We start from the raw sequence: 24,134 nt of genomic DNA, 5'->3' as shown, positions 1-24,134 counted from the left end.
AATGTGAAATAGGAGCATATGAGTACGAGTGCATTTTACAGATGTATAAAGTAAGTTGATCTAAATATTTTTGTGTGTGTGTGAAAAATAGCACAATTTACATACATTTTTCTATTATATATGCCATTCAGTATGAATAATTAAAATGGATGTGATATGATGCTCTGGTTAAATCAGGAATGTATGGATTTGTAGGCACAGGCAAGTGTGAACTATTCCTAAACCACGTGATTAGTCAGCACAAACTACAGCATGCATTATTTATGGTATTTTATTTAAAAAAAGAAAAAAGAAAAATGCATGAGGGATTTGACTAAATCCCATGGTATATACATATATCATATGGTGTATATATTTATATAAATGTATCTCTAGGTGTAATTCAACATTGGTTTTTATGGTATAATTCAACATTAGAAACACTGTGTCATGTTACAAAGTTACTGCGTCCACTCCTATTCGAGGTCTGCAGACCAGTCATACCCTCCTATAAGAGTTAGTGTTCATCAAAGAGAGAAGCACAGGAGAATAAATGTGCTGTGTTTTGTGTACCTATGTCTACTTGTGACTAACCTGTATGACCTTGTTTTTCATCCCTCGATTACACGTTTGCTTTCCCTTATTGTATTGGCTGTTGTGTGTGTATATATATATATATATATATATATATATATATATATATATATATATATATATATATATTGTGGTCCTTACAATTGTGGTAGGGACTTGGCTGACTTTTCTGTAGGACTTGGGCTTTGTCTTCTGTTTTTCTGTTAGGGAGTCAAAGTAGTCAGTTGCTTTTTGGGTAGAATGGTTAGCTGTTTTATTGTTAGCATGGGTTTTGTTTAGCTGGCCTCGGTCACTCCCAAAGCACCAGTCATCTGTGCACCTGTATGTTAGTATCTACTTAACAGCTATTTTGCAAATACACTTGCATATTGAGATTCCGTTTTTGCTTGACTCTTCACTTTTCCTTGGTCATTTACCATTATATAGCCTTGTTACTCACAACCCTGTGCTATGGCATCACTGCCTAGAGGAGGTTGTGGCGTATTACCCTCCTCATGTGTTTACCTGTATTTATTTCTACCTACATTTCGCCCCAATTTGGGAGCCATACTCCACACAGCTGCTAGTGGTTGCACAGCATCATAACTGGTCACGTCACCATGACCATTCAGCCAATCAAAAGGCAAGCAGAGGAAGCGTTAACAGTCAGGCAGCTGTTCCCAAAGAGAGGGAGGCTACAGGGAGAGTGGATAGGTGTGTTGACGAGTGAAGCTGAGCACAATGATTCAGCAGGCATACCTGGTGTTTGAGAAGGCTGTGCAGGAAGAGTTAATATTAGAACACTTCCTGAATGTGTTGCTGCCAGAAGAGCTGAGGCAGCATGTGCAACTCACAGCACTGGCTAGCCTCTAAGGAGCTGTTGCCAAGGCAGAGAGGGCAGAACTTGTCATGCAAAGGAACTGTGGCAAGCAGCTCAGTGCTATGAGGCAGAAGAGCTCGAGGAAGATGCCAAATTTTGAGTGGCTCCCTAGAAAGTGGCTGCCGAACGGACTAGTGTACTGTGGTGCAGGAAGCGTGAACATCATGCTAGTCAATAGCGAGAACCTGAGCTGACAGGAAACGGGAGTAATGTAATTTGGGCAAGTGCAGTATAGAAAACATGCTGCATAAGGAACCATCTTACCACCCTCATGAACAGATTCATCAGTAAAACTTGCTACCCGCCAGACATGCAAGTAAAGACGTTATAGTGACATTGTCGTGGCCACAGAGAAAGGACTACATGCACATCAATTTAGTGCAGCTCAGCATTAACACTGATTTGGCTCTATCCCTACATGTTTCCTCTGGATAAAAAAAAAAGTCTGTGGAGCAGAAAATTATATATATATATGTATATATACATGTATATATATATTGTGGTCATCAAGCTGTCAAACAGCCCCTGGTCAGTGCCTGTTGTCCTGGTGAAGAAAAAGGATAGCATCTGTCGCTTCTGCATGGAATGTCGGTGGCTCAACTTTGTCACAAAGCCCAACTCACACTCACTCTGATGCACTGACTACACCTCAGATCAGCTTGCAGACTCAGCATAGTCAACTTGCTGGATCTGCCAGTAGGTGTTGGCAAGTGTCAGTCTGAGGAAACTGAGCTGGGGTGTGGTGCACCAGCTAGTTGGCAAGGGGCACTTTGCTATCGGAATAACACTAAAATGGCTGCAGCAATTCTACTAGCTGCTGTTTTGCACAGACATAGAATTATACATGCACTGCTGTGACCACTACATGATGAAGAAGAAGGTTGCCACAGCAGTCACACTCCCTGCTTCAGTCTTTCTGCTCCCACTAGCCTATGGAGAACATTGCCGTGGAAGTCCTGGGCTCCTTTCCCACCACCAATGCTGGGAACCTCTATGTCCTCATGGCCATGGATTATTTCACGAAGTGGCCCAAAGCTTATGTGGTCCTGGACCAGAGCACAGCCACAATGGTGCAGTAGATACTAGAGGAGTACTTTGGAGTTCCTGGGGAACTCCACAGCAACCAGGGGTACAACCTAAGGTAGGAGTCATGGCTGAGGTCTGACACCAAGTAGGAGACTGGAAGACAGACCACTCCGCTCCAGCCACAGAGATATAGCCTCTTGGAGAATTTTTACTAGCTGCTAACAACTCAGTTTGCCATCATCACCACCCAGCACCAGCAGAACTGGGACCACCCCTGGTCCTGCTGTCATGCTTCTTCACTGAATAGCAGTCAACTGGGTTCATTCCAGCACTCCTGATGTTCAGCAGTGAGCTCAGCGTGCCCATGGAGCTTATGTTTGGTTGTCTGCTGTAGTCTGAGAAAAACAGTGCACTCTGACCAGGGTAGGACAAGGAACCCCACCATTGTCTCTACACAGTACACCACAAGTCACCATTTATATTACATTAACAGCATTTAGCTGATGCTTTTATCCAAAGCAACTTACAGTTATTAGTGAGCACAACTTGAGCAATTGAGGGTTAAGGGCCTTGCTCAGGGGCCCAACAGTGGGAACTTGAACCAGCAATCTTCTGATTACAAGTCAAGTACCTTAACCACTGAGCTTTCACTGCCCTCACCAAGATGACAGCCACTCTCATGTCAAAGGAAGGGACGCTGCCACAAGTTCCACTCACCTTGGAATCGTCCCTGCATTGTTGCAGGGTGTTTAGGTCTAAGCAGAAGCAAGCACACTGCAGTGCTTTTACTTGCCTATGAGCAGACTGGGACTGTGACTTTAACAGTTTGAGGGACACAAACTCGTGCATTTCAAAAACTATACTCGAGCTGCTGCAAGGACTGACCCCTTGGGAGTGGGGGGAGGGGGCGCCTGCCATGGAATACATTTCTGTGGTAAAATGCTGACCTCTTGTGGTTTATTATAGCACTTCGGAATGTTACAGGTAAAGCTTTTTGTTGCCATTTCAGCAAAGAATTATTTAGAAAAATCTTCATCCTGGCCAAGAGGTGAAAAACTATTTTAATTTTCGCTTTTTAAACGAAAAGTTTATTTGGACGGTTTTGGACTCTCTCGAGCGCCTCTAGCGGCGGACAAACCCGCCAGACACTACACTGTGGTTATCCTCTCTCTCTAACTTCTCTGTTGGATAGTCAGTTGTTTTAAAAGGAGCAGTTTCTGAATGGCGAGAGATTTTGGTAGCTATGGAAAGGACCAGGTTTTCTGGGGTCTATCTGGTAGCTGCGCTCCGAGGGAGTTTTGGTGTATATCGAACTGAAATGCGTTCTCAACGTGATTCTTTTAATCCGTATTAATTGCAGATGTCGCAAGTAATCGGTTAAATGAACTGTGAAACAAGAATATTGGATTGCAGTGTAATTAATTGTAAAGTGAAGAGTAAATATTGTAGTGCGGTGAGTTCTCTAATACTGATAGAAGTACTGGGTAATGTCGTCTGATGCAGTTATGAGTGCCCTCTGGTGGTGGCAGACATGGAAGCCTGAATTAAATCATTTGTTTTAAGAGGGTTAATTATGGTACCATTGCATTCTATAATCGAATTGCTTCCATAAATGCTCAAGATGTCATTACTGAATTTGGATTTTTACACTGGTTTAAGGAAATGTATCAGTTATTGTGTCCGTTTACGCATTTTATTGGACAACCTTATGGCACATTTAGTTTGATTTTAAACAAAAAAGAGACATCAAATGCATTAACGTCACATATCCTGTAGCAATGCTTGCACAGATTGTCATTACACAAATCCTTTTCACATACATACTACCCTATTTGTTCTTATAGTTATATGCTTGCTGCATACACACGGGTTGTTAAATAATATATTTAAGGTCAACTGTCTTGCACGTGTGTCCTTTATCGCACCTCTTTTAATTACCTGTACAATATGTTTGGGGCCTTAAGTCATTATTCAGGGTAAATGTATAAAAGATATTTACTTTTGGAATTCAGAAAATTTGACTTTATCTCATGTGCAAAGACCATCCTTTCTCCACAACATTCCAAACATTTAGATTCACCACTGCTGTCTGTACATAAGGTATTAAATATGTGCAACTATCATTTAAATATGTGCAGCTCGACACTTCCCACATAGTAAAGGAAATGCTCTGCTGAGAAAAAAAAGTGCAAACCAAAACATTGTATCTGAATGTAAGTAGGCATAAAACATACTTTTGCAGTTTTTTGGCTAGTAATCTCTTTAATCTACCTACCACTGACATTTAGGACAAAAGGTTTTTGCCATGTGTTGTGATATCAATAGAGCTGTTTTCATATTGTCAAACTGTCCCTAAAAAACCTGCCCCTCTGGAACAGATGTTTGAAATGATAATGTCACATTCCACAATCATGGGTTGTTGTTTTTTATCACAACAGTGTATATTTAGTGCTGGGGGCTGAAGCAATATATAAAATAGGCCTAAAGGACATGTAATATTTTATTGGAAGAGGCCTCTGTGATGACCAAAATTGCTTTAACTAAGAAATCCCTCCCCCAGTAAGCTTACTTTGTTCATGATCAACTGGTCTCCCTCCAGATTAAGACAAACAACTGGGGCCTCAAACCTTAATTTCACTTTAAAAATCATCCCTTGGCAACAGGCATGCCTACTGCTCTTAAAGTAATACTTTGTCAAAATAAACTAACAAAAAAAAAAAAAACTAAACACAGTGAATTAACCTGTTTGTTGCCTCAATTTCTTCATTAGTGTCATACCGGAGCTACAATAAGAAGCTTGCCCCTAAATAACACAAAACTGCATAATATATGTAATATTACATATATCATGTAATAAAGTAGATAAGAAACTTTACTGTGTGTCAGATTTTAAACTACTTCACACAACACAGCATGCAAGATGCTCATTGGTGGGCCAGTACCTTTCCATAACAGCTAAGAAGGGTGTCCAAATTGAGCCCAACACATCTCATCTTGGGAGCACTTAAACCATTTAAGAGAAGACCGTGCCTAACTGATCAATGGTTGATTCCACAGAAATGGAGGAAAAAAACAAAACAAACCCCACCACCACCCATAAATGGGTGTTCAGTACAATACGCTACCACAGAGGATATTTATACTAAGGTGACTGTGAAACTGTATGGTTTAAAAATATCTTGCCACAAATTCTCATTCACAAGGCTGAAATCAATGACCAACAGCCCATCATTTCAGGATACACAACCAAGCTTCCATAAAATACTTTATTAGCAACAGCCACAGCAAGTACACCAGCCTTGTAGATGCATTTTATAGCATAGCAATTGCACCTAATTTTGCAGCCAACATTATACTCAAGTCCTATGGTTAAATACCAACTACTGATGAAAAGCTACAGTATTGTATACAAATTATGCATGGCAACATATGGGCTATAGACTTTCTGTATACCTACCTATGTGTTACTAATGCAGCAGCTGGTAAATGCATGGCCTGTGCCCAATTTGAGAACCATTGTGAGGTCCAAAACTGCTTAGCTTAAGACATTACTTGCTGATTTGAGTGAAGTATTTGCTTTCAGAATGTAATGACCAAAGGCCCATTACTACTGGTTTCAAACCACCAAACATGCAGCTCTTAAGCCCCCAGGCAAACTTAATATGTGCATTGGACAAAATGTGTTACCCCTTTGCATTACTTCCCAGTTTTGAACATGCCTTCAGGCAATGCACCAGCATAACCTTCAAGAAAAATTGCAGTTTCCAAAATAAAAAGTTGCATGGTTACAATGAGAAATGGTGAATGCTTACTTGAGAACTTGCCTTACTGATATATGACTTCATTTAGCACAAAACATTCAGATTTTTATTTTGATATAAAAAAGTACATTTGCAAATTGAAATCTAAAAAGTTCATCTTTAAGACATTTTTTTCCTTAAAAGCAGTACTATTAAAAGTCTGTTAAACGTGAGAAAATTTGTAATAAGTGTAATTTACTTCAGGTACCTGTGCAAGATTTGCAGTTAAAAAAATAAAAATACATAAAAAGCACAGGCACACTGCCCTGAAGTCCTTCATATTTCAGTATCAACAGAATTACAGTGCAGATCTGAATCCTTGGGTGTTGAAGTCCACGGTCACAATTGATGTGCGACATCAGTGACTGCCTAGGAGGAAGACAGGGGGAAAATGAGAAAGGGTAAACCACACACACAAGAAAAATACAGATTCAGACAGGTTCAAATTAAAAGCTTCAAAATGCTGTACAAAAAACAAACAAACAAACAAACAAACAAACAAAGACAAACCCTTAAGCAATTCATGCCAAAATTCCTATTATGAGCCCAAGTGCTAAAAAGGCCCTGAATTTGAATACGCACCATTTGATTTGATCCACCATGACTAGTTATTGCTATTGAGCAATCAAATTACACAACTATAGAACAAAGTAATACTTGACCAACACGTAGTGAAGACAGGTTGATTTACATACCTAGATTGCAGGATGATATCCTAATGAGATATTTCAGTCATATCACAATCGAACCCAGGTACTGAACAGGTTCCCTGTATAAACAAACTTCTACGGCTATTTTGAAGTACTGGAATAACTGAAACACCTAAATATAGGAATCAAAAGTAAATAAACCCTTAGTTGTTCATTGAATACATAATCGGTGTATCTCGTTAATTCTTTACATACCAAAAGACATTAGTCCCCCCCGCGTTGGCATAAATATTTTAAACCTATTCAAGAACTAAAAGGGACGAAATTTAGCGCACAGAACGAAGTTAGATTGGCCTCAAATGGCCGGCCACTTCAGCCAAAACGTCTCCAAAGACTAAATTTAAGCTGTCGTAGATTTTTTATTTAAAAAGTAACATACATTTGCATATCAGTGTTTAACAATGTGTATGTTCTGCAAACAGGGAATACAATACAATGACAATGCTGGAAGTAAATTTGTATACAGCGGATAACTGAACTACAGGAGTAGAGTGTAAAATGAAAGACTTCCCCGCGTTATTTCACAAAGTAAAAAGGCATCAATTAAACGTAGATATTATAATCTATTCTGCCACACCGGAAAGAATATAAATGGGTTTTACAGAGACGAACGATTGAGCGCAAAGTGATGTGAACAGCACCAAATATACTTTAATCTCACCACCCAGCAGTTCTGGCAGAAAACCAATTAGCCTTTAGCTGAGACAATTCGCTTTTGTTGACCAAGTCTAAAACCCAATGGACTGCAAACACATTAACAAGACTTGCACGAAATATCCGAATCTAAAAACAAAAAGGGGGAAAAGTCAAGCCAAAAGAGATATATATATATATATACACCTTTAACTTGGAACATAAATGAAATCGATGCTGTCCTACAACAAAAGGTGGTCGAACAAGTCAGGTTTCTTGGAAGGAATCTTCCTACCTGTTAGGAATTGAGGTCTTTAAGGTAAAGATTCACAGTGTCCGCCATTTCTGAAAGGTGTTTAGCAGAGACCGGATGAATGATGGATTCTGCCCAATGTGACTTCGACGAAATATACGGACAGTCTCCCGAGTCTCTCCTACTCGTGGTTTAATATGCGCCCCCATAGCCACCCCTACCATATCCAGCTGCTCCACCGCGGGGATAAGGAGCACCGCTCCGACCAGCATACGTGTTTCCGCCCTTCATGGGACCGTAACCAGACGACTGTTGACCGTATCCACTGCCAAAGTCACTGTAGCCATTACCACCACCGTATCCCCCCATCTGATCTCCGTATCCTCCTCCATAGCCACCACCATAGCCGCCGCCGTAGCCACCACCATAGCCGCCGCCGTAGCCACCTTCGCTGCCGCCATATCCTCCCCCGTAGCCTCCCCCATAGCTATTGTAACCGCCTCTTCCACCGCCGAAGCCATTTTGATTTCTGCCCATTCCTCTACCCCCTCTTCCTCTGCCTCCCCGGGGTCCACCGGCAGCTTGGATCTCTTGTCGTGTGAGCGCTTTCTTCACCTCGACTTTGTGTCCATTTATCGTATGAAACTTGAGCACGACCGCCTTATCCGCGGCGTCGTTGTCCTCAAAGTGAACAAAGCCGAAGCCGCGCTTCTTGCCGGTATCTTTATCGGTGATGACTTCAGCTTTCTCGATTGCACCAAACTTAGAAAAATACTCTTTCAGGTCGTTTTCTTCGATGTCTTCCTTGAGGCCTCCCACGAATATCTTCTTCACTTTGGCAAGAGCTTCGGGCTTGCCCGCGTCTTCACGAGCCACCGCTCTTTTCAGCTCCACGTTTTTTCCATCCACAACATGTGGCCCTAGCGGCCATTGCTGCATCTGCCTCCTCGACGCTCGAATATGTGACAAAGCCGAAGCAGCGGGAACCGCTGAAGCTGGTCATTTTGAACCACGACGCAGTCGGTTAGCTGACCGTACTGTTCAAAATGAGCACGTAGTCCTTCGTTGGTGGTCTGAACGTTCAAGCCGCCGACGAAAAGTTTGCAGAGCTGGTCCATTGTCGTAAGCGTACAACGTAGTCGACTTTTTCGGATGAAGAACTGAGCCGTGGCGTCCTTTAAAATGTCGCGTAATTACGTCAGTAACGTATGCTCGTTCAGAAAAACACGCCCCTCCAGTGGAAAAGTCTTTTGTATGGTTTCGTGGTATGTCAAAGGGCGTGGTTTACAAAAAACTACAATTTTCATTGTATCTTGAGGACTGGAGGTTTCGTCACTGTTTTACATAAACATATAAGAGAATTTTTTTAATTAAGTTCCAACAAACTTGCATCGCGGGTTTTCTCATTTGCTTGCCCATTCAGAAACCACATTTTAAACTTTTAAGCCACGCAGCCTTAAGGCTTGTGCTATGGAATTAATTATTTACTCCTTAGAAAAGAATGGATTTAATAAGCACACAGCAGTTTTTGCAAACTGCTTTTTGCAGTTTGTACTTTGAGATGCTCTTTGGAAAAAAATAACATATTTCCTGTATTTAAATTTGTGGGAACAGTTTCTATAAACTTTCACCAAGGGCCGTTTTTTTTTTTTTTTTTTTTTTTTCAAAAATTCGGCAGTATCAGAACAAGTAAATAACGTTTTCCAAACAATTGAACAGTTCTGATTATTTGTATTTGTATTTTTGAGTTAGGATTAAATCCCACATTTTTTTTAAACAAATAGTTAAAATCTAGATCTATTTAATACCAAAAAGAGGCTTATGTTGTTACCACATAGCAAGGTTTGAACATTTTTTTTTTTTGCAGAAATAACATAAAAGTCAACTTGAAGTAATGAACATTGTAAACCATGATGAATGTATGCTATTGTGAAGGTATATTTATCAAAACGAAATTATTTTTTGAAATATAAAACTGCATACCGCTGTCACTGTTTCTGCCGTAAAAACCAATGTATTCAATATGTAGTTGCAGAAAGAGAATATAAACAAGTTTTCTATTGAAACTGTTTAGTTAACGATGTCTGCAACATAAATAGGCATTCCTGATGTTGAATGTATAAAACAATAATACAAGAACACGTATCCTTATTTTCATCCCCACCTACTGGAGCAAGGTTAGTTAGACTTGCATTTCAGATAGCTGTATATATTTTCCTGCCCTTACTGTTTCCATGCCCAGGAGCTTTTTCCTGGGTTGGGATGATGTTGGTTCAGCATATTGTAGAGTTCTTGAATCTGTTGGCTCTACACTAATGGCCTCTTCAGGTTCAGCCTCCACAGGCATAAATGTTATCCACTAGGTGTCTAGGGTCAGTTAAGAGGTTCACTGTTCTTCTGAGTATTTGGTCCACTCTGAGGCAATGCAAATTCCAGGCCAAATTCCAGATTGGGATTTGGGTCCACCGAAAATGTAAATTCTCTTCACTATTAACTCTCTTAACAGTCCAGTGCCAGTGGCATTAACACAGTCACAGATTGAAATCCTAACATCATGCTTCCTTTTTGAAGTAAGTGCATTCTTATGGCATGGAATAGCAAGGTGAAGTAATGAAAACATACACCTTCTAGAAATAAATTTGTTTATGTTAGTGTGACATTGGTCCCCTTTTCATGAATAATTTTACACAGACCACATTTACAACATCACTCTGAAAAGCCATGTCTTGACTGTAGGCCAATGGGTACTAATTGCTTTACAATTCTATCTAATGGGACATTTTGACAAATTATTGGGGGTGGTGCATGTGTGACAAAATCCACATATTTTAAATCATTCACAGAGTCTCATCTCTGTTGATAAACCTTCTGAACCAGTAAGGTTTTTTTCTGAAAATCCAGAGAACCTCAACAACATAAAACATGACTTTTTTCAATGTATAAAATGCTCAACATTGCTGTGTTGGACTGCACTGAGGCCCCTCATGAGAGAGAATGATAATCTGTGAACAGAAAATGAATAGCATAAACCTACAACTTGTGGGAGATGCTGATCTAATCATTATAAACTGTGCTGGCGATGGTCTGGATCAGTTCATGATGCCCCAGTATGCCAAGAGAGCAATATTTTCAATAAATTCCAGCAAGAGCACCCAGATGGCATTATACTTGGTGATGATGTTCACCCTGTTACCATGGTTATTTAGACCTTCTCCAGCAACTGGCACCTCTGCAGAGGTGGCATTCAACTAAGCTCACACAGCAAGAGGAACAACTGGACATTTGAAGGGGGTGCTGAAGAGACTGTAATTTAAATTTAATCCAGATTAAGAGTTTTGAAATACTGGCTCCAGGTGTTTTATTTATTTAAATATTTACACTGTTATCTGGTGGAGTCTGTGATGTGGCAGTAATGGAAATTAAGTGAACCCTAGATTAATTTAATGTTTTTTTTGCAAAAAAAAAGTACAAATATATACATTGATTCATTATTTTAATAAAAGTATTTGCTTCAAATGTAAATATAAAATGCCTAGTTTGGTGTAGAGTATATTTGCAAATATATGAATTATCAGAGATCTCAATCAGTTAGCACAGTAGCTATATAACGGAGATGAACACATTAGCTATCTTTTGTGTTCATATTTAAATAATCACAGGTTGTATTTTTAATAGGGTTTATACTGTATTTATAACAAACTCAATTTTATCAAGGCTATCTTTAAGTCTTGAAAGTATTTTAATGAGGTGAAAAGTAAAACTAATAAGCGGGCTCTTTTTTGGGTTTTTGTGTACCTTTTTTGCTTTTTCTTCATCTTCTGTAAAAACAACGGATGGCTTTTAGTTCTCATTTAAGGTTACTCTGAAAAATTAATCTGTTTTAACACAATTTTAGCATCAACTTTGATATTCATACCCCATCGATACCCAGATGAACTATATAATAACTTTCTAATACCTGCATAAAAACATGCGCATGTATTTACTGCCAGTAGGTTTGATTTATTGTTTGATACTTTGAAAATTCTTTCCAAAGTAGTTTATAGCACAGCTCCTTAAATCCTCTGTGATTTAATGCAAACATAAAACTATGGGTGAGAGAGCTTGAAGACTAAATAAGGGGGCATGAGAGAAGGTGAACTATTCATCATGTGAGAAAAATACCATGCATTAAAAGATAAAATGTATTGTCATTCCTCTATATAGTGACTATACATTGGAATGAGATCTTTTTTTCTGGCCCATGGTTAAACCCTGATTAAGAGTCGTGTAATAATGTAGGCCTATGTTTGGTGGCTGTTTATATCTCATCTGATGAGGTCTGTAAGGCCTGAAAATTGCATACTGTTTATCAAAAATACTGTGAGGGGAACATCCCCAATAGCGGCATCGGAATTTGGGTATGTGTGTATCAGCATCGCCGAGATTGATTGCAGTGGGTGAAGTGCAGTTTCCACTCAGTTCGCACTGGGTTCGTTTTCAACTCCGGCGCAATAGGGGGCGGTAGCTAGCAAATGCATCCGTCCGGTCCGAGACGCGCGTAACTCAAAGAACAGGAATTCAAACTTATTGAGTTGGAAGCATAGAGATCAAGGACGCCGAAAAAGGTATGGGATATTATTATTATTATTATTACCTCGTTAGAGGTCGTGTACTGAAACTGACCAAACAGTGCAGTTCACTTTTTTTGTTTGTGCTGTTAAAAAAATTAAGATCGAATAGTTGTCTACCTGCAGTTCTGTTAACATGAAAACTTGAGTTGAAAACACTACAGAATTTGTAAATATTACCGCTAGCTCTCTAGCTCCGTGACTGTTTTCTCAGTCTGTGTTAGGCCGTGTTAAGCATAGACATAATGTTATGTAGTGTATGGTGTTGGTGGTGGCGGTACCATAATATAATCATAGCATTACTAGCAAGGAGCTGGTATATGATGGTATTTATTTATATGACGGTTTTGTTACTATCCAAACGGTGAGGTGCTACAAATGTATTCATCACAATAAAACACCTTATGCAAAAGATGGCAGTTCCAGAGGCAGAGATTGAAAGGTTACGAAAAAAGGTGGAGGATACAGATGAAGCTCTTCAGAAGGCTGCACAATATGGACTTCAGCTCTTGGATGACAAAATGGAGCTGCAGAGTAAATTGGAGGAGCAGCGAATTGAGATGACTGCTCTAATTGAGGTAAGATTTTAACCAGAAAAAAATCATTTACGAAGCAAACTCACACATTTATCATGAACTGTACATGCATGACCTAATAATCACTATGGTTATATTACCTTTTATGGATGTTTTGTGTTTTCAAACACAAAACACGGGAGACTATATTTTGGGAATTTCATTTCCCCTGCCTGTACACTTCTGATCTTCTAAGGCAGGCCTTCTCTCCATCCCTAAGTTCAGATTTGTCTCTGTAGGGGGCACATCTTCCAATGTCATGGCCCTAAAACTATGGAAAGCTCTTCACTTTCTCAACTTAAAACACCTCTTCTCTCAACATTTTTGTAATTTCTTCTGTAACTTCTAAGTAGGAGTAGGCGATCTACCCCCCCCCCCAAACACTGTTTTCAAAATGATAATTAAATCCTGAGTTAAACTTTATTTTAAATATTAAACAAAGATGTAATCTGTAGTCAATAACAACACAATCATTAAATAACAGATTTTTCAAGTATTCTAGGAAAAAGTACACTAAAAATGCAAAGTAAAGTGTAAACAGAACCTTTGCCATGCTATATTTGTGCAGTCCTCTGTCATCATTCAGTATTAGGAAAATATTTTCAGTTTCATCATACCATGCATCTAGAGTGCATCAGTGTCCTAAATCCCACATACACAGCTTTAAACAGCAACATATCCATAGCTAGAGAGAATGTGACTGCCTCAGTCACCTCTTTGTGGTCTGCTGCTTTTGTCATATTTTTTTCATGCTCTAATCTATACATTAATAATAACTGGTTATGTTTCGAGACCCCATGAGATACCAAAGACTGGGGTTGTATGACCAGAGTGAAACATGCTTGGTGTGTTCCTTCAGATAAGTTGGATGAATAGATTTGTCATATTAAATCTGAAAATGCTAATCAATGGCCAACACAGTTTACAGATAACATTGATTTGATATGTGACTGTACATAGCCATCACTTTCACACTAGTGAAAGTTGAGTCAAATCGAGTCCCTTTTTGATAGCAACATGGTGACACTTTATAATAACCATACTTTTTAAGACATCAGTAGCCTTTCGATGTTTGATGACATCCAGGTTTTATTTAAAAAGAAGTGCGAATAACAATTAAAAAATCTAACTGTAAAACATTTTGTTGAAATCAAATTAAAATATGTAATACATAATGTTCACAGGGCTTGGAGCAAGAGAAATACTCACTGCAAAGAGAGGTGGAGCTGAAGGGCCGTATGCTGGACAGTGTTCATTCAGAATTTGATATGGTTAAAAATCAGCAAAAATATCTTTTAGAACAGCAGCAACAAATGTTGGAGAGGAACCACGCAGTAGAACTAAGTGACTTCAAGAACAAGGTCAGACCATAACCTGATGAATTATTGATCTATATCCATTCATTTTTTAAGGCTTGCCACAACTTGTGATGGTAAGATTTGTGCAAATTTCTTACAAAGTTTTTGAGATTTATGATTAGAGGTTAAAAAAAATCTCTGATCTCACAGCATTGTGATTTGATTGAGTCTTTATAATCATGAAATCTCAATTTTTGCCATGGTACTGTTTATCTTATTTATCTTGGTCTTGATTTGTTTTTTTGTTGTTGTTGTTGGAACAATTTAGAATTTAAAAAATACTTATGTTCCTGTGGGGAATTATTCACACAATAGTGGAATATGGACAATAAAAACAATACCGTAAAAATGGATTTAGTGGATTGTTACATTGGACAGTCTGAAAAATTTAGATAATGTTTTGTTCAAAATATGAGCATTTACTTGATAGTAACACACTGGCAAAACAACAGAACAGATATATTTGAATTAATTCTAATACAATTAAAATGTATAATTGTAAATTGTAAAATCAATGCTGTTGATTCGTCACACTCAGATCAAAACATACTGATGCGTTTCTCCCAACTTCTTTAACTTTCCTGAAATTGAAATTGAGAAAATTTGTTGATTTTCTTTTGCATCAAATAAGTACTTTTACAAAGATGCTAGACAAGATATGCTTTGTATCTTACATTTTGGTTGTTCCAATATAATTCGTGGGTGGTGTTTAAACATCTCTTTAAGGTGATTTCACCTAAATCATGTTTCTGCAGGTGGAGAAAATGATAGCTGAACTGGAAGAAGCTCAGCTACTTGAAAAACAGATGAGACACAAACTGGATGTTCAATCGCAGTCTTTAAGCAGCACAACTGAGGAACTCCGCAAAATGAAGGAACATTCCCATGAGACAATGTCTTCAGAGATCCTTGACCTCCAAGTACAAAATATGGATCTGGAATCTTCTTTGGTAAATTCAGTTTTTTTTATTATCCTGGGGGCAAGTATTGTTTTTAATCAAAGTATTCTCTCTGAATAACTAAATTTGTATTATTTGCACACACATGAAACATATGTAGCTAGCCTAATTTACAAGATGGATTTCCACTCTTAAAAATCCTTAAGTTTAACAATGTCAGTGAAACTGGATTTAAGAAAATAAGCAATCTAGATTTTTTTACTGTATCGCCATCTTGACCTATGAGTAGAATGTGATGTCACAAGGTTTGTTGTCTTGGAAATCTTGCATTAGTTTACATTAGCTAACAAAGTTTTCCTGTCTCAGCCTTTATCTGGCATTGAAGACGTGTGGTTTTAAACATGACCACCATTTTACCAGCCATAGCCAGCAAACAAAATTGAGCTTGCTGGCTAGCTAGCTAAGTAGCAGGCCTACTGTCTCCCAAACTGAAGAACTGTTTTTATCAGCCAGACAGCAACTGCACATAAGTAAACTAAATGTCAACTTGGGCATAAAGACAGACACTTGAATTGTATATGAAGAAAGTTAAAATGTTTGTACGTTCAAAAAATGTATGAAAACATACCTAAACAAAAATCAACAATGTATTTTTCCTGAAGTAATATCTTCGTTAGCCTAGTTATTGCTTGTGCACCATTAATATGCATCTTTAATGGTTTTACTGTGCTTATAATGGCATAATATCAGTATGCAGGACACATACATGGAGAGGGTTAAAAGCACAAACATTGCTTTTGGAGTGTTTAAATGTCTTTTATTTCAGGCTGCCTTCAAGCAGGAGCTTCAGGAGTCACAATACAAAGAACAACAGCTACAGCTAGCTAATGCCATCCTCCAGAGGCACGTTGAGACACTTGTGGATGCTAAACAGGAAAAGGAAAGAGAGGTGGTTTCCCTTTACAATGCTTTGGAGGTAAGGATAATTTTGGTTAAATAACCCAATGGCTAAATGTTCTATAGCACAGAGTGAAAATTTAAAGGGACTGTCCATAGATCTGTGTTTTCCCATTCAGTCCTTTGGAACCTCCAGACTGTCGACATTTTATCTGAAACATGGTGAAGTGGCTGTAAAGTGGGAACAACAAGGGATCTAAATCAATATTCTTGGCCAACATAAGAGATTCTGAAAAATTCCCATTTATGCTAACAAGTTGGCAATGATGTCATTATATTATACCAGGCAAGGACTTATCTATCCAGCCTATGTTTAAGCCTGTTTATCAAAATGAGGGTCAATGGTTGGAAATGCTGCACTCATGTCCAACAGTACACAAAAAGTAACCTGTGCACAATCCAAGGCAAGCAGTAGATTCTTAACCAAACTAGTGATTGCTGATTCGATAGTGTGATGCATCCATACACTGTGTGCACAATTATTAGGCAAGTTGTATTTGAGAAGTCATTTTATTATTAGACAACTACAGTGTTCAGTCAAATCAAATGTTAACCTTCAAACCTGAATATTTAAGAAGGGAAAAGTGATGTTTTGGCTTTCCTAGGAGAATATCGATGTGTGCATAATTATTGGGCAACTATTAGTATGCAGAATTATTATGCAACTAAATGAAAAATGGAAGTTTTCCTATCTCACTTGTTTTTTCTCTGTTAAAGTGAGAATAATAAACAACTTGATTTAAACATTTGACATTTAAAAAATAATAATAAAAAAAAAGCCATCCTTTTTTTTTTTTCCAATAACAGTCATAAGCCTTCAATTCATGGAGTTTGTCAATTTCTTAATCTGTTGACAATCAACTTTTTTTGCAGCAGCAACCACAGGCTCCCAGACACTATTCAGAGAGCTGTACTGTTTTCCTTCAGCATAACTCTCCAGTTTAAGAAGGGCCCACAAGTTTTCAATAGGGTTTAGGTCAGGTAAGGAAGGGGATCATGTCATTTATTCTTTCATCTTTAAGACTTTCATTGGCTAGCCATGTGGTGGAGTACTTCGAAGCATGCAATGGAGCATTTTCCTGCATAAAAGTCATGGTCTTCTTGAAGGATGCAGACTTTTTCCCTGTACCACTGCTTGAAGAAAGTGTCTTCTAAAAACTGGCAATAGGTTTGGTAGTTGGTTGAGTCTATCTTCAACCCAAAAAGGTCCAACTAACTCATCTTTAATAATACCAGCCCATAGCAGTACCCAACCTTCACCTTGCTGGCATCTGAGTCGAACTGGAGCTCTGTGCCCATTACTGATCCAGTCCATCTGGTCTGTCAAGAGTCACTCTTATCTCCTTGGTCCATAAAACCTTTTGAAGAAAAATCTTTCTTCAGATATTTCTTGACATTTCACCTTGTGTGTCTTGTTCAGTGGTGGTTGGGTTTTAGCCCCACTTACCTTGGCCGAGTACTGAACACTCTGGGCACTCCAGGTAGGTTGCAGTTTTGGAACATGACAGCACTGTAGGGTTCCTGGTCGCTTCACGTTCAATTCTTCTCAAATCTTTGGCAGTTTATTTTTGTGTCTCAGTGTTACAAGAAACCTAGATGTTTCTGGTAACCCTGTTGGCTATTTGCAATCATGCCCCAATATCTTAGCAATTTTAAGAGTGCTGCATCCCTCTGAAAGATTTTACACTTTTTGACTTTTCAGAGTTAATTAAATCTCCTTTTTTTGGCCCAATTTGCCTGAGGACAAGAAGTTACCTAATAATTATGTACACCTTGATATAGGGTGTTGATCTCCTTAGGCCACACCCTCCCTCATTACACAAATCCACATCACCTGATTGCTTAAATCCAATAAGCATCAAGTGTATACAGCTTGCAGTTGGAAAATATGCATAAAAATATGGTCAAAATACTCTGTCCTAATAATTGTGCACACATTGTAAGCCAGACTAAAATATAGTGTGCTTTTAATGTGTACAGCAATTTAGCCAAGATCTTAAATGGATAATGTGTTGACAAAATAATGTTAACTGGAGAGGTCAAAGGAGTATCAAAGCAGGTTTTTGAGGGAAGGCTTTAACAATGAGTGCTAAATCATCACAAACTCTTGGTTCAGCCGCACATGCTGTGGCCTACTATGACTGGAGACGTGTATAGTTTAGCTTGGTGTCTGCCTTTTGAGGACCATGCAAATTTGCTGTTGCTGTAATAAGGTGGGAGCTAAGTATGTTGTGCAAGTTTAATTAGAGGTTGAGTTTCATTATAATGTGCAATAATTATTTTTCTAGGGTTTTTAAAAGGGGCTGGGCTAAAGAAAAAGGCTGAGTACATTTAAATATGCAATCTATTAGAATCCATTACACACACACACACACACACACACACACACACCGATCTGATATCTCATCCTAGAAATCTAGGGAGTCTAACCAGGACCTTCAGATCCAATTGGACCAGGCATTGCAGCAGGCACAGGATCCAAACAGCAAAGGCAACTCTCTATTTGCTGAGGTATAATCTTCAATATTACGAATGTTTTATCCGTACACATGAAATTAATGTTCTAATGTTATAAAACATTTGAATAATCTGCACTTGTTACAGGTAGAGGACAAGCGTGCGGAAATGGAAAGGCAGTTGATCAGCATGAAAGTGCAGTACCAATCTCTTCAAAAGCAGCATGCGTTCACCAAACAACAGATGATTCGCATGAAGGTAAAAACACTGCATTTTATGCACAAATCTTTCTAAAATAATACATTTGATCATTTCAGTGTCATTTTTTTTTTCTTGCAGGTACAGATATCTAATCTTATGCAACTCCATGGCAGTAGAGCTGACCCAGCCCAACTTGAGCGATTGCAGTTCATGCTGTCAGAGAAAAACAGCGAGATAGAATCCTTGAACAGAAAAGTACAAAAGCTAGAGAAGTTGGAGGTAAAAAACAATTTCCAGTAATTTTTGTTTTTTTGTTGTTGAGTAGACGTTTTAGAGAGTAAAATGGGTACTGTAACTCCTTTACCAACAGATAACTAAGGAACAGACCTCAGCTGGTCCATCCAAGACGGCAGGTTTTGTAGATGAGACATATTATACAGATCTGTTAAAAATGCAGCTCTCAAATTCCAAGTAAGTGACAATCTCATGATTAAGTCAGCTTGAAGTATTTCTGCATCCTATATAAAATGCATAGAGGCAGCATAGATCTTTGATTTCCTAATTTTAGTCTGACCTCTGGGAAGAAAACTTTGTTGTAAATATTTAGATATTTAAAAAAAAAAAGTAAAAGTAACCAAATTCCCTGTTTTGTGACCTTGTCATAGCTTAATGAAGAGAGAATATAAAAGCCTATCTTGTAGCTAGACTCACTAGACACTTTATTACATGTCTTATACATGTGTTTTGTGATGTACAGTTGTATACTGTAGTCCACTGCATAGTAGTGGATGTTGTGTTGGTGAGGGTGTACTGGGCAAAGCAGTGTTGGAGTTATGTCAGAGTCCCTGCTTGATTGGCAGATGGACTAGCTGTATGCACACAAGGTGTTTCTAATTAATGTGTCTAATATTTGTGTTTGGCGTACCACGTCATGGGGAGAACTGGAAGATTACGAGCATCATCCTAGCCACAAGGCCTTGGTTGTCATGGCTTACATATGGCAGCAGACATGGTTTCATGTCACTGCCTATTCAAACTGTATAAAATGGGTTAGGACATTTGGTTTGTTCAGTCCTTTATTCAGTTTGTTCAGTTCAGTCCTTCAGCCAGAATTAAAGTACTGAATATGATTATGCAGAGTAATACCAGTGTTAACAGTCCAGTCATCTGTTCGTTTTTTTTTCCCTTTGTCTGCATTGTAATCATTTTGCGCAAATGTAATCCTGATTTTATTTGTTTTGTATATTTTTGATAGGAAAGCTGCAGAGAAGCTAAAAGATGAGTTGTCCATGGCAAGAATGAAAGCTCTTTCTGAGAGTCAGAGAGTGCTTGAGTTGGAGAGGAAACTTTTTGGAGCAGAGAATGCCCTAAAGCAAGGACAGAGTGATAATGTCACGCTCCAAGTGAAACTTGAAGAACTACGGATGAAATATGAGCCTCATGGTAAATAGACACACATTTCAAAGCATTTTCCTTTAAATAGATAAGTGTGGTCATTGGGTCTTGTAGTTAATGCAGTTTGACCAAGCAATTGGTTTTCCCTAATCATCTTGTGAAGCTGACTTATCAGAGATTAAAAAAAAAAAAATTCAGGGGCTCAGAAAGCTTCTGAACATCAACACATTAAATATTCAATCTTAAACCAACAACAGTTAGAATAGTAAAAGTTAAGATTTGTTCCATTTAAATTGACATTTTTGGCATTTAGCTGATGCTTTTATCCAAAGCGACTTACAATTATGACTGAACGCAACTTGAGCAATTGAGGGTTAAGGGTCTTGCTCAGAATTCTGTATTTGTTAAGCCAATTTAGTATATTTATTTACTAGCCATTTCTATTGCTCTATCTCTTTTTGTATAAGTAAATATGAAACCATCGACCTGAATCAGAGTACTCAGTTAATAACAGTGCATTCTGTCTTCAGAGGTGACTAAGGCACGAACTCAGAAACGCAAACGAGAGAAATTTCCAGTAAACCTTCCTGAAGGAAGGCCAGACCATAGTGTGGATGCTCCTGCTCTGGGAAGTGAGCCAACCAAGACTCCAGGCACTGATCCAGAAACTCTCCCATGTTCAAATAAGAATCTGGTTGTGGACACAGTACAGTCAGCACAAGCCCCTGACTGTAACCATGGTTTGCTTCGGGACAGCAAATGTGTCCGCATTTGTGAGGATACCCCAGTCTCAATACCTGATCCCCCAAGGTAAATACCACTCACAGTCTGCAAAATCCTTGCTAATATAATGCCAGTAGTACTTTACATTAATCATACTTATTAAACACACCACTTAGTTATATCATGAGTCTTTGGTGTGACAATGTCACCTAATAAGTTACTGAATAAAAATCATATTCTCATGGAATATTAGCCCTTCTTCCCCTGTGGGCCAAACCTGGTGCTTGAACTTTGTTCTACAATTCCTGGTCCATTTCCGTTGGTCTGGAATAGATTTAAACAGGTTTTAAACAAGACAACTTCATTTTGACCAAGCAAGTTAAACGTAAGACATTATCTTTACTTTTAGTGAAGCACTTTGGCATGGCAGCTGCATCTTTTTTTTTGTGCTCTAAATCCTCCTACTTTCTCCTTGATGGTAGCATCTAAAAATGTAATTATCAGCATGCAGACAGTTTTGTAAGCCTAACAAAAAAATTATTAACTTTTATCATAAAATGTAGTTAACATTTGCAACGCTATGAATAACAATATATAACATTTTCATTTGGAAGATCTCACTTACTGATTGCGCTAGCAACACCCTAGCGGTATAAACTTTATATAGTTCACAAATGCATATCAGTTCTTGGCAAACCATCGAAAGGAATATTAATTGTTAAATTTAGTGTATCTAGCTAGAAGCATAGCCGACAAGCCAAGATGCTTTTTGCTAGATAGCTATTTGTTACGCATGTCTTAGATTTAATATGTAAATAACAAAAAAAAATATTTTAAAAGAAAATGTATACTTAGTCATGATCATGGAAACCCTGAATTTTACATTTTAAAACATTTGAAAAATAATGTTTATATAAAATCTTAGAGGCAGGTGAAAACAGATTTATTCTTCCATGTTTGATGAAACAATAGCATAAAAATCTATTATAATACTAATCACAGTTTGGAAACCTTGTTGTGGAGAAACTGTTTTAATAATACTGTCTAACCTTGACAAAATATGTAAATATTTGATAAATTTAGGAAAAATGTCACCTGACTTTTCAAAGTGCTACCTATACACCAAAGGATAAAAAGATAGCTGTATAGCTCTGTCTGGGACCTAGTAAATGCTTTCTTGATTGGCTAGTATATTGATGTACATCAGCTAATGTCCTCTTTCTGTCTGAATATACATCCTGCGAATATACAGAGAAACTTCTCTGGGCCTCGTATTCTAATGTTTTTACGTACCAAGTTCAGTGTATTTACTGTGTGTGATGGTTTAGATAAATTGTAAATACCACACTGGTTTGCTTTGACTGCAGGTCTTCGGTGTCAGGCAGCAGTAGCAGGACAGAGCAGCATGTGCTTAAGCAAAATGAGGAGAGAGAGAACTGGAGAGCTGAGAGACAAAAGAAAACTCAAGCACCTGTTCACATTGATCCAGAGAACACAATGGAAAGACAGTGTGCTCAACAGTAGTTCAAAATTCTCATTGTAAAGAAACAAATGTATTATGTTTTTTAATTACTTTCTTAAATGTTATCGGTGGACAATAAACACTTTAACTGTTCATTTACATAATTTATTAGAACTAAGCTCTATAACTATAGGCTATCAATTCTTTTCAGTCAGTCAGTCAGATGCACTAAGAGGTTAACTGATGGTAACTGACAGTTGTCATGTTTCTAGTGTCTTCTTTCAATAATGATCCGTTTCAAAAAGGTGAGGTAATGTTTGTATATTTTGTGCATGCATAAATGCATATACGTATCTGTTTTATGCCGATCATCTGAGTGCTTCCATAAGCAATATTTACAAATCGCCTTTATGGTATTATTATATATTAAAACATCTAGCTTCTACCTGTCCTTTGGTACGTCACAAGGAAGAAACCAAGCATGAGGGTACAGGATTCCAGTACAGCAAAGATTTCCTTCTGGCATTGTCAGTACCAAATAATATTGACTGTGCCAGGGAAAATTGTGTGACCTGAAAGCTTTACCCAAGAATTCCTGTCAGTCCAAGAGCCATGAGCTCTTCAACAGGGAAAAAAGTCAACATTAAATACCCACCACACTTCACTGTGAAGTTATTGTTCTACATGGGCATTTCTTGGTTTATACCAAGGTATATTTGAGCAGGGAAACTGTTGCAAACATTTATTAAGAATTGAAATTGCCTCCAGTTTCAAATGACTTGACTGACTCAAAATATTTACTTCCAATATTACAAAAAATCTTAATGATTTGAAAGTATATATATACACACACACACACACACACACATACTTTTAAAATATAAAAATATAAAGCACCCAAGCCCCCTGGGTAAAAAGGTGATTGCGTTATATACACACACACACACACACACACACACTTTTAAAATATAAAGCACCCAAGCCCCCTGGGTAAAAAGGTGATTGCGTTAGCATGACAGGCAGTCATTTTAACTTTGGGCTTATTTGTTATTTGTCCTTAAAACATTGTTTCAGAACTGGATAAGGTGTGTCTTGTTGCACTTGAGCATTTATATTCTTGGTTAGCAAAGCTTTCTGTTGTGATACCCTGCCATGGCTCATGTTCATGACTCAACCATCAGGGGGGAAAAAATGGCAAGATCACTGACCTTATTCGAGGGTGCTGTTCTTCAGATTTTGTTTTGGTCCTTGCTCTTGGAGAGATTTTAGGTGGGCATCAGCTCCTGGGAAAACTGACTACTGTTCCAAACTTTTGGACAATATGCCTGAATAGTTTGGTGGAGTCCTAGAGTCTTAGAAATGGCTTTGTAATCTTTACCAGACTGATAGGTGTCCGCAACCTTTTTTTCTGAGGTCCTCAGTAATCTTTTTTTTTTGAGGTGAGATGTGCCCAAAGTTAGATTTTGGTTGGCAGGCTGCCTCGAATCATGACTGGTGGCTAACTGACACTAGTTACTAATCACTGATCCTGACTAACTATTCGGTTAGGTTGCATTATCTGAGGTGAGGCAAACATTATTTCACACCCAAAGACTGCAGAATTGATACCTTGTACACCAAAGACATGAAAGAACTTGTGCAAC

At 38.2% G+C, this 24,134-nt stretch overlaps 2 protein-coding genes across 2 annotated transcripts; one reads left to right on the top strand and one right to left on the bottom strand.

The window, feature by feature from the left end:
• Positions 1 to 7,307: 7,307 nt before the first annotated feature.
• Positions 7,308 to 9,062, bottom strand: LOC113573395 (heterogeneous nuclear ribonucleoprotein A0-like). The gene is given in 3 exon segments (XM_035532205.1): positions 7,308 to 8,772; positions 8,774 to 8,839; positions 8,841 to 9,062. Coding segments are annotated over 3 exon segments (924 nt in total). The 5' UTR covers positions 8,973 to 9,062; the 3' UTR covers positions 7,308 to 8,046.
• Positions 9,063 to 12,448: 3,386 nt separating this feature from the next.
• Positions 12,449 to 23,173, top strand: spdl1 (spindle apparatus coiled-coil protein 1). The gene is made up of 12 exons (XM_027003623.2): positions 12,449 to 12,461; positions 12,878 to 13,042; positions 14,224 to 14,400; positions 15,153 to 15,347; positions 16,123 to 16,272; positions 18,666 to 18,764; positions 18,858 to 18,968; positions 19,050 to 19,190; positions 19,282 to 19,382; positions 20,167 to 20,354; positions 20,837 to 21,116; positions 22,397 to 23,173. The coding sequence occupies exons 2-12, from the start codon at positions 12,878 to 12,880 to the stop codon at positions 22,551 to 22,553; spliced, it is 1,764 nt and encodes a 587-aa protein (XP_026859424.2). The 5' UTR covers positions 12,449 to 12,461; the 3' UTR covers positions 22,554 to 23,173.
• Positions 23,174 to 24,134: the final 961 nt, after the last annotated feature.

The sequence above is a fragment of the Electrophorus electricus genome, chromosome 12 (genome assembly GCF_013358815.1).
Source record: "Electrophorus electricus isolate fEleEle1 chromosome 12, fEleEle1.pri, whole genome shotgun sequence".
Lineage (NCBI taxonomy): Eukaryota > Metazoa > Chordata > Actinopteri > Gymnotiformes > Gymnotidae > Electrophorus > Electrophorus electricus.
Note: the sequence above shows the minus strand (reverse complement) of the source record. Positions and strands in the feature narration are given on the sequence as shown.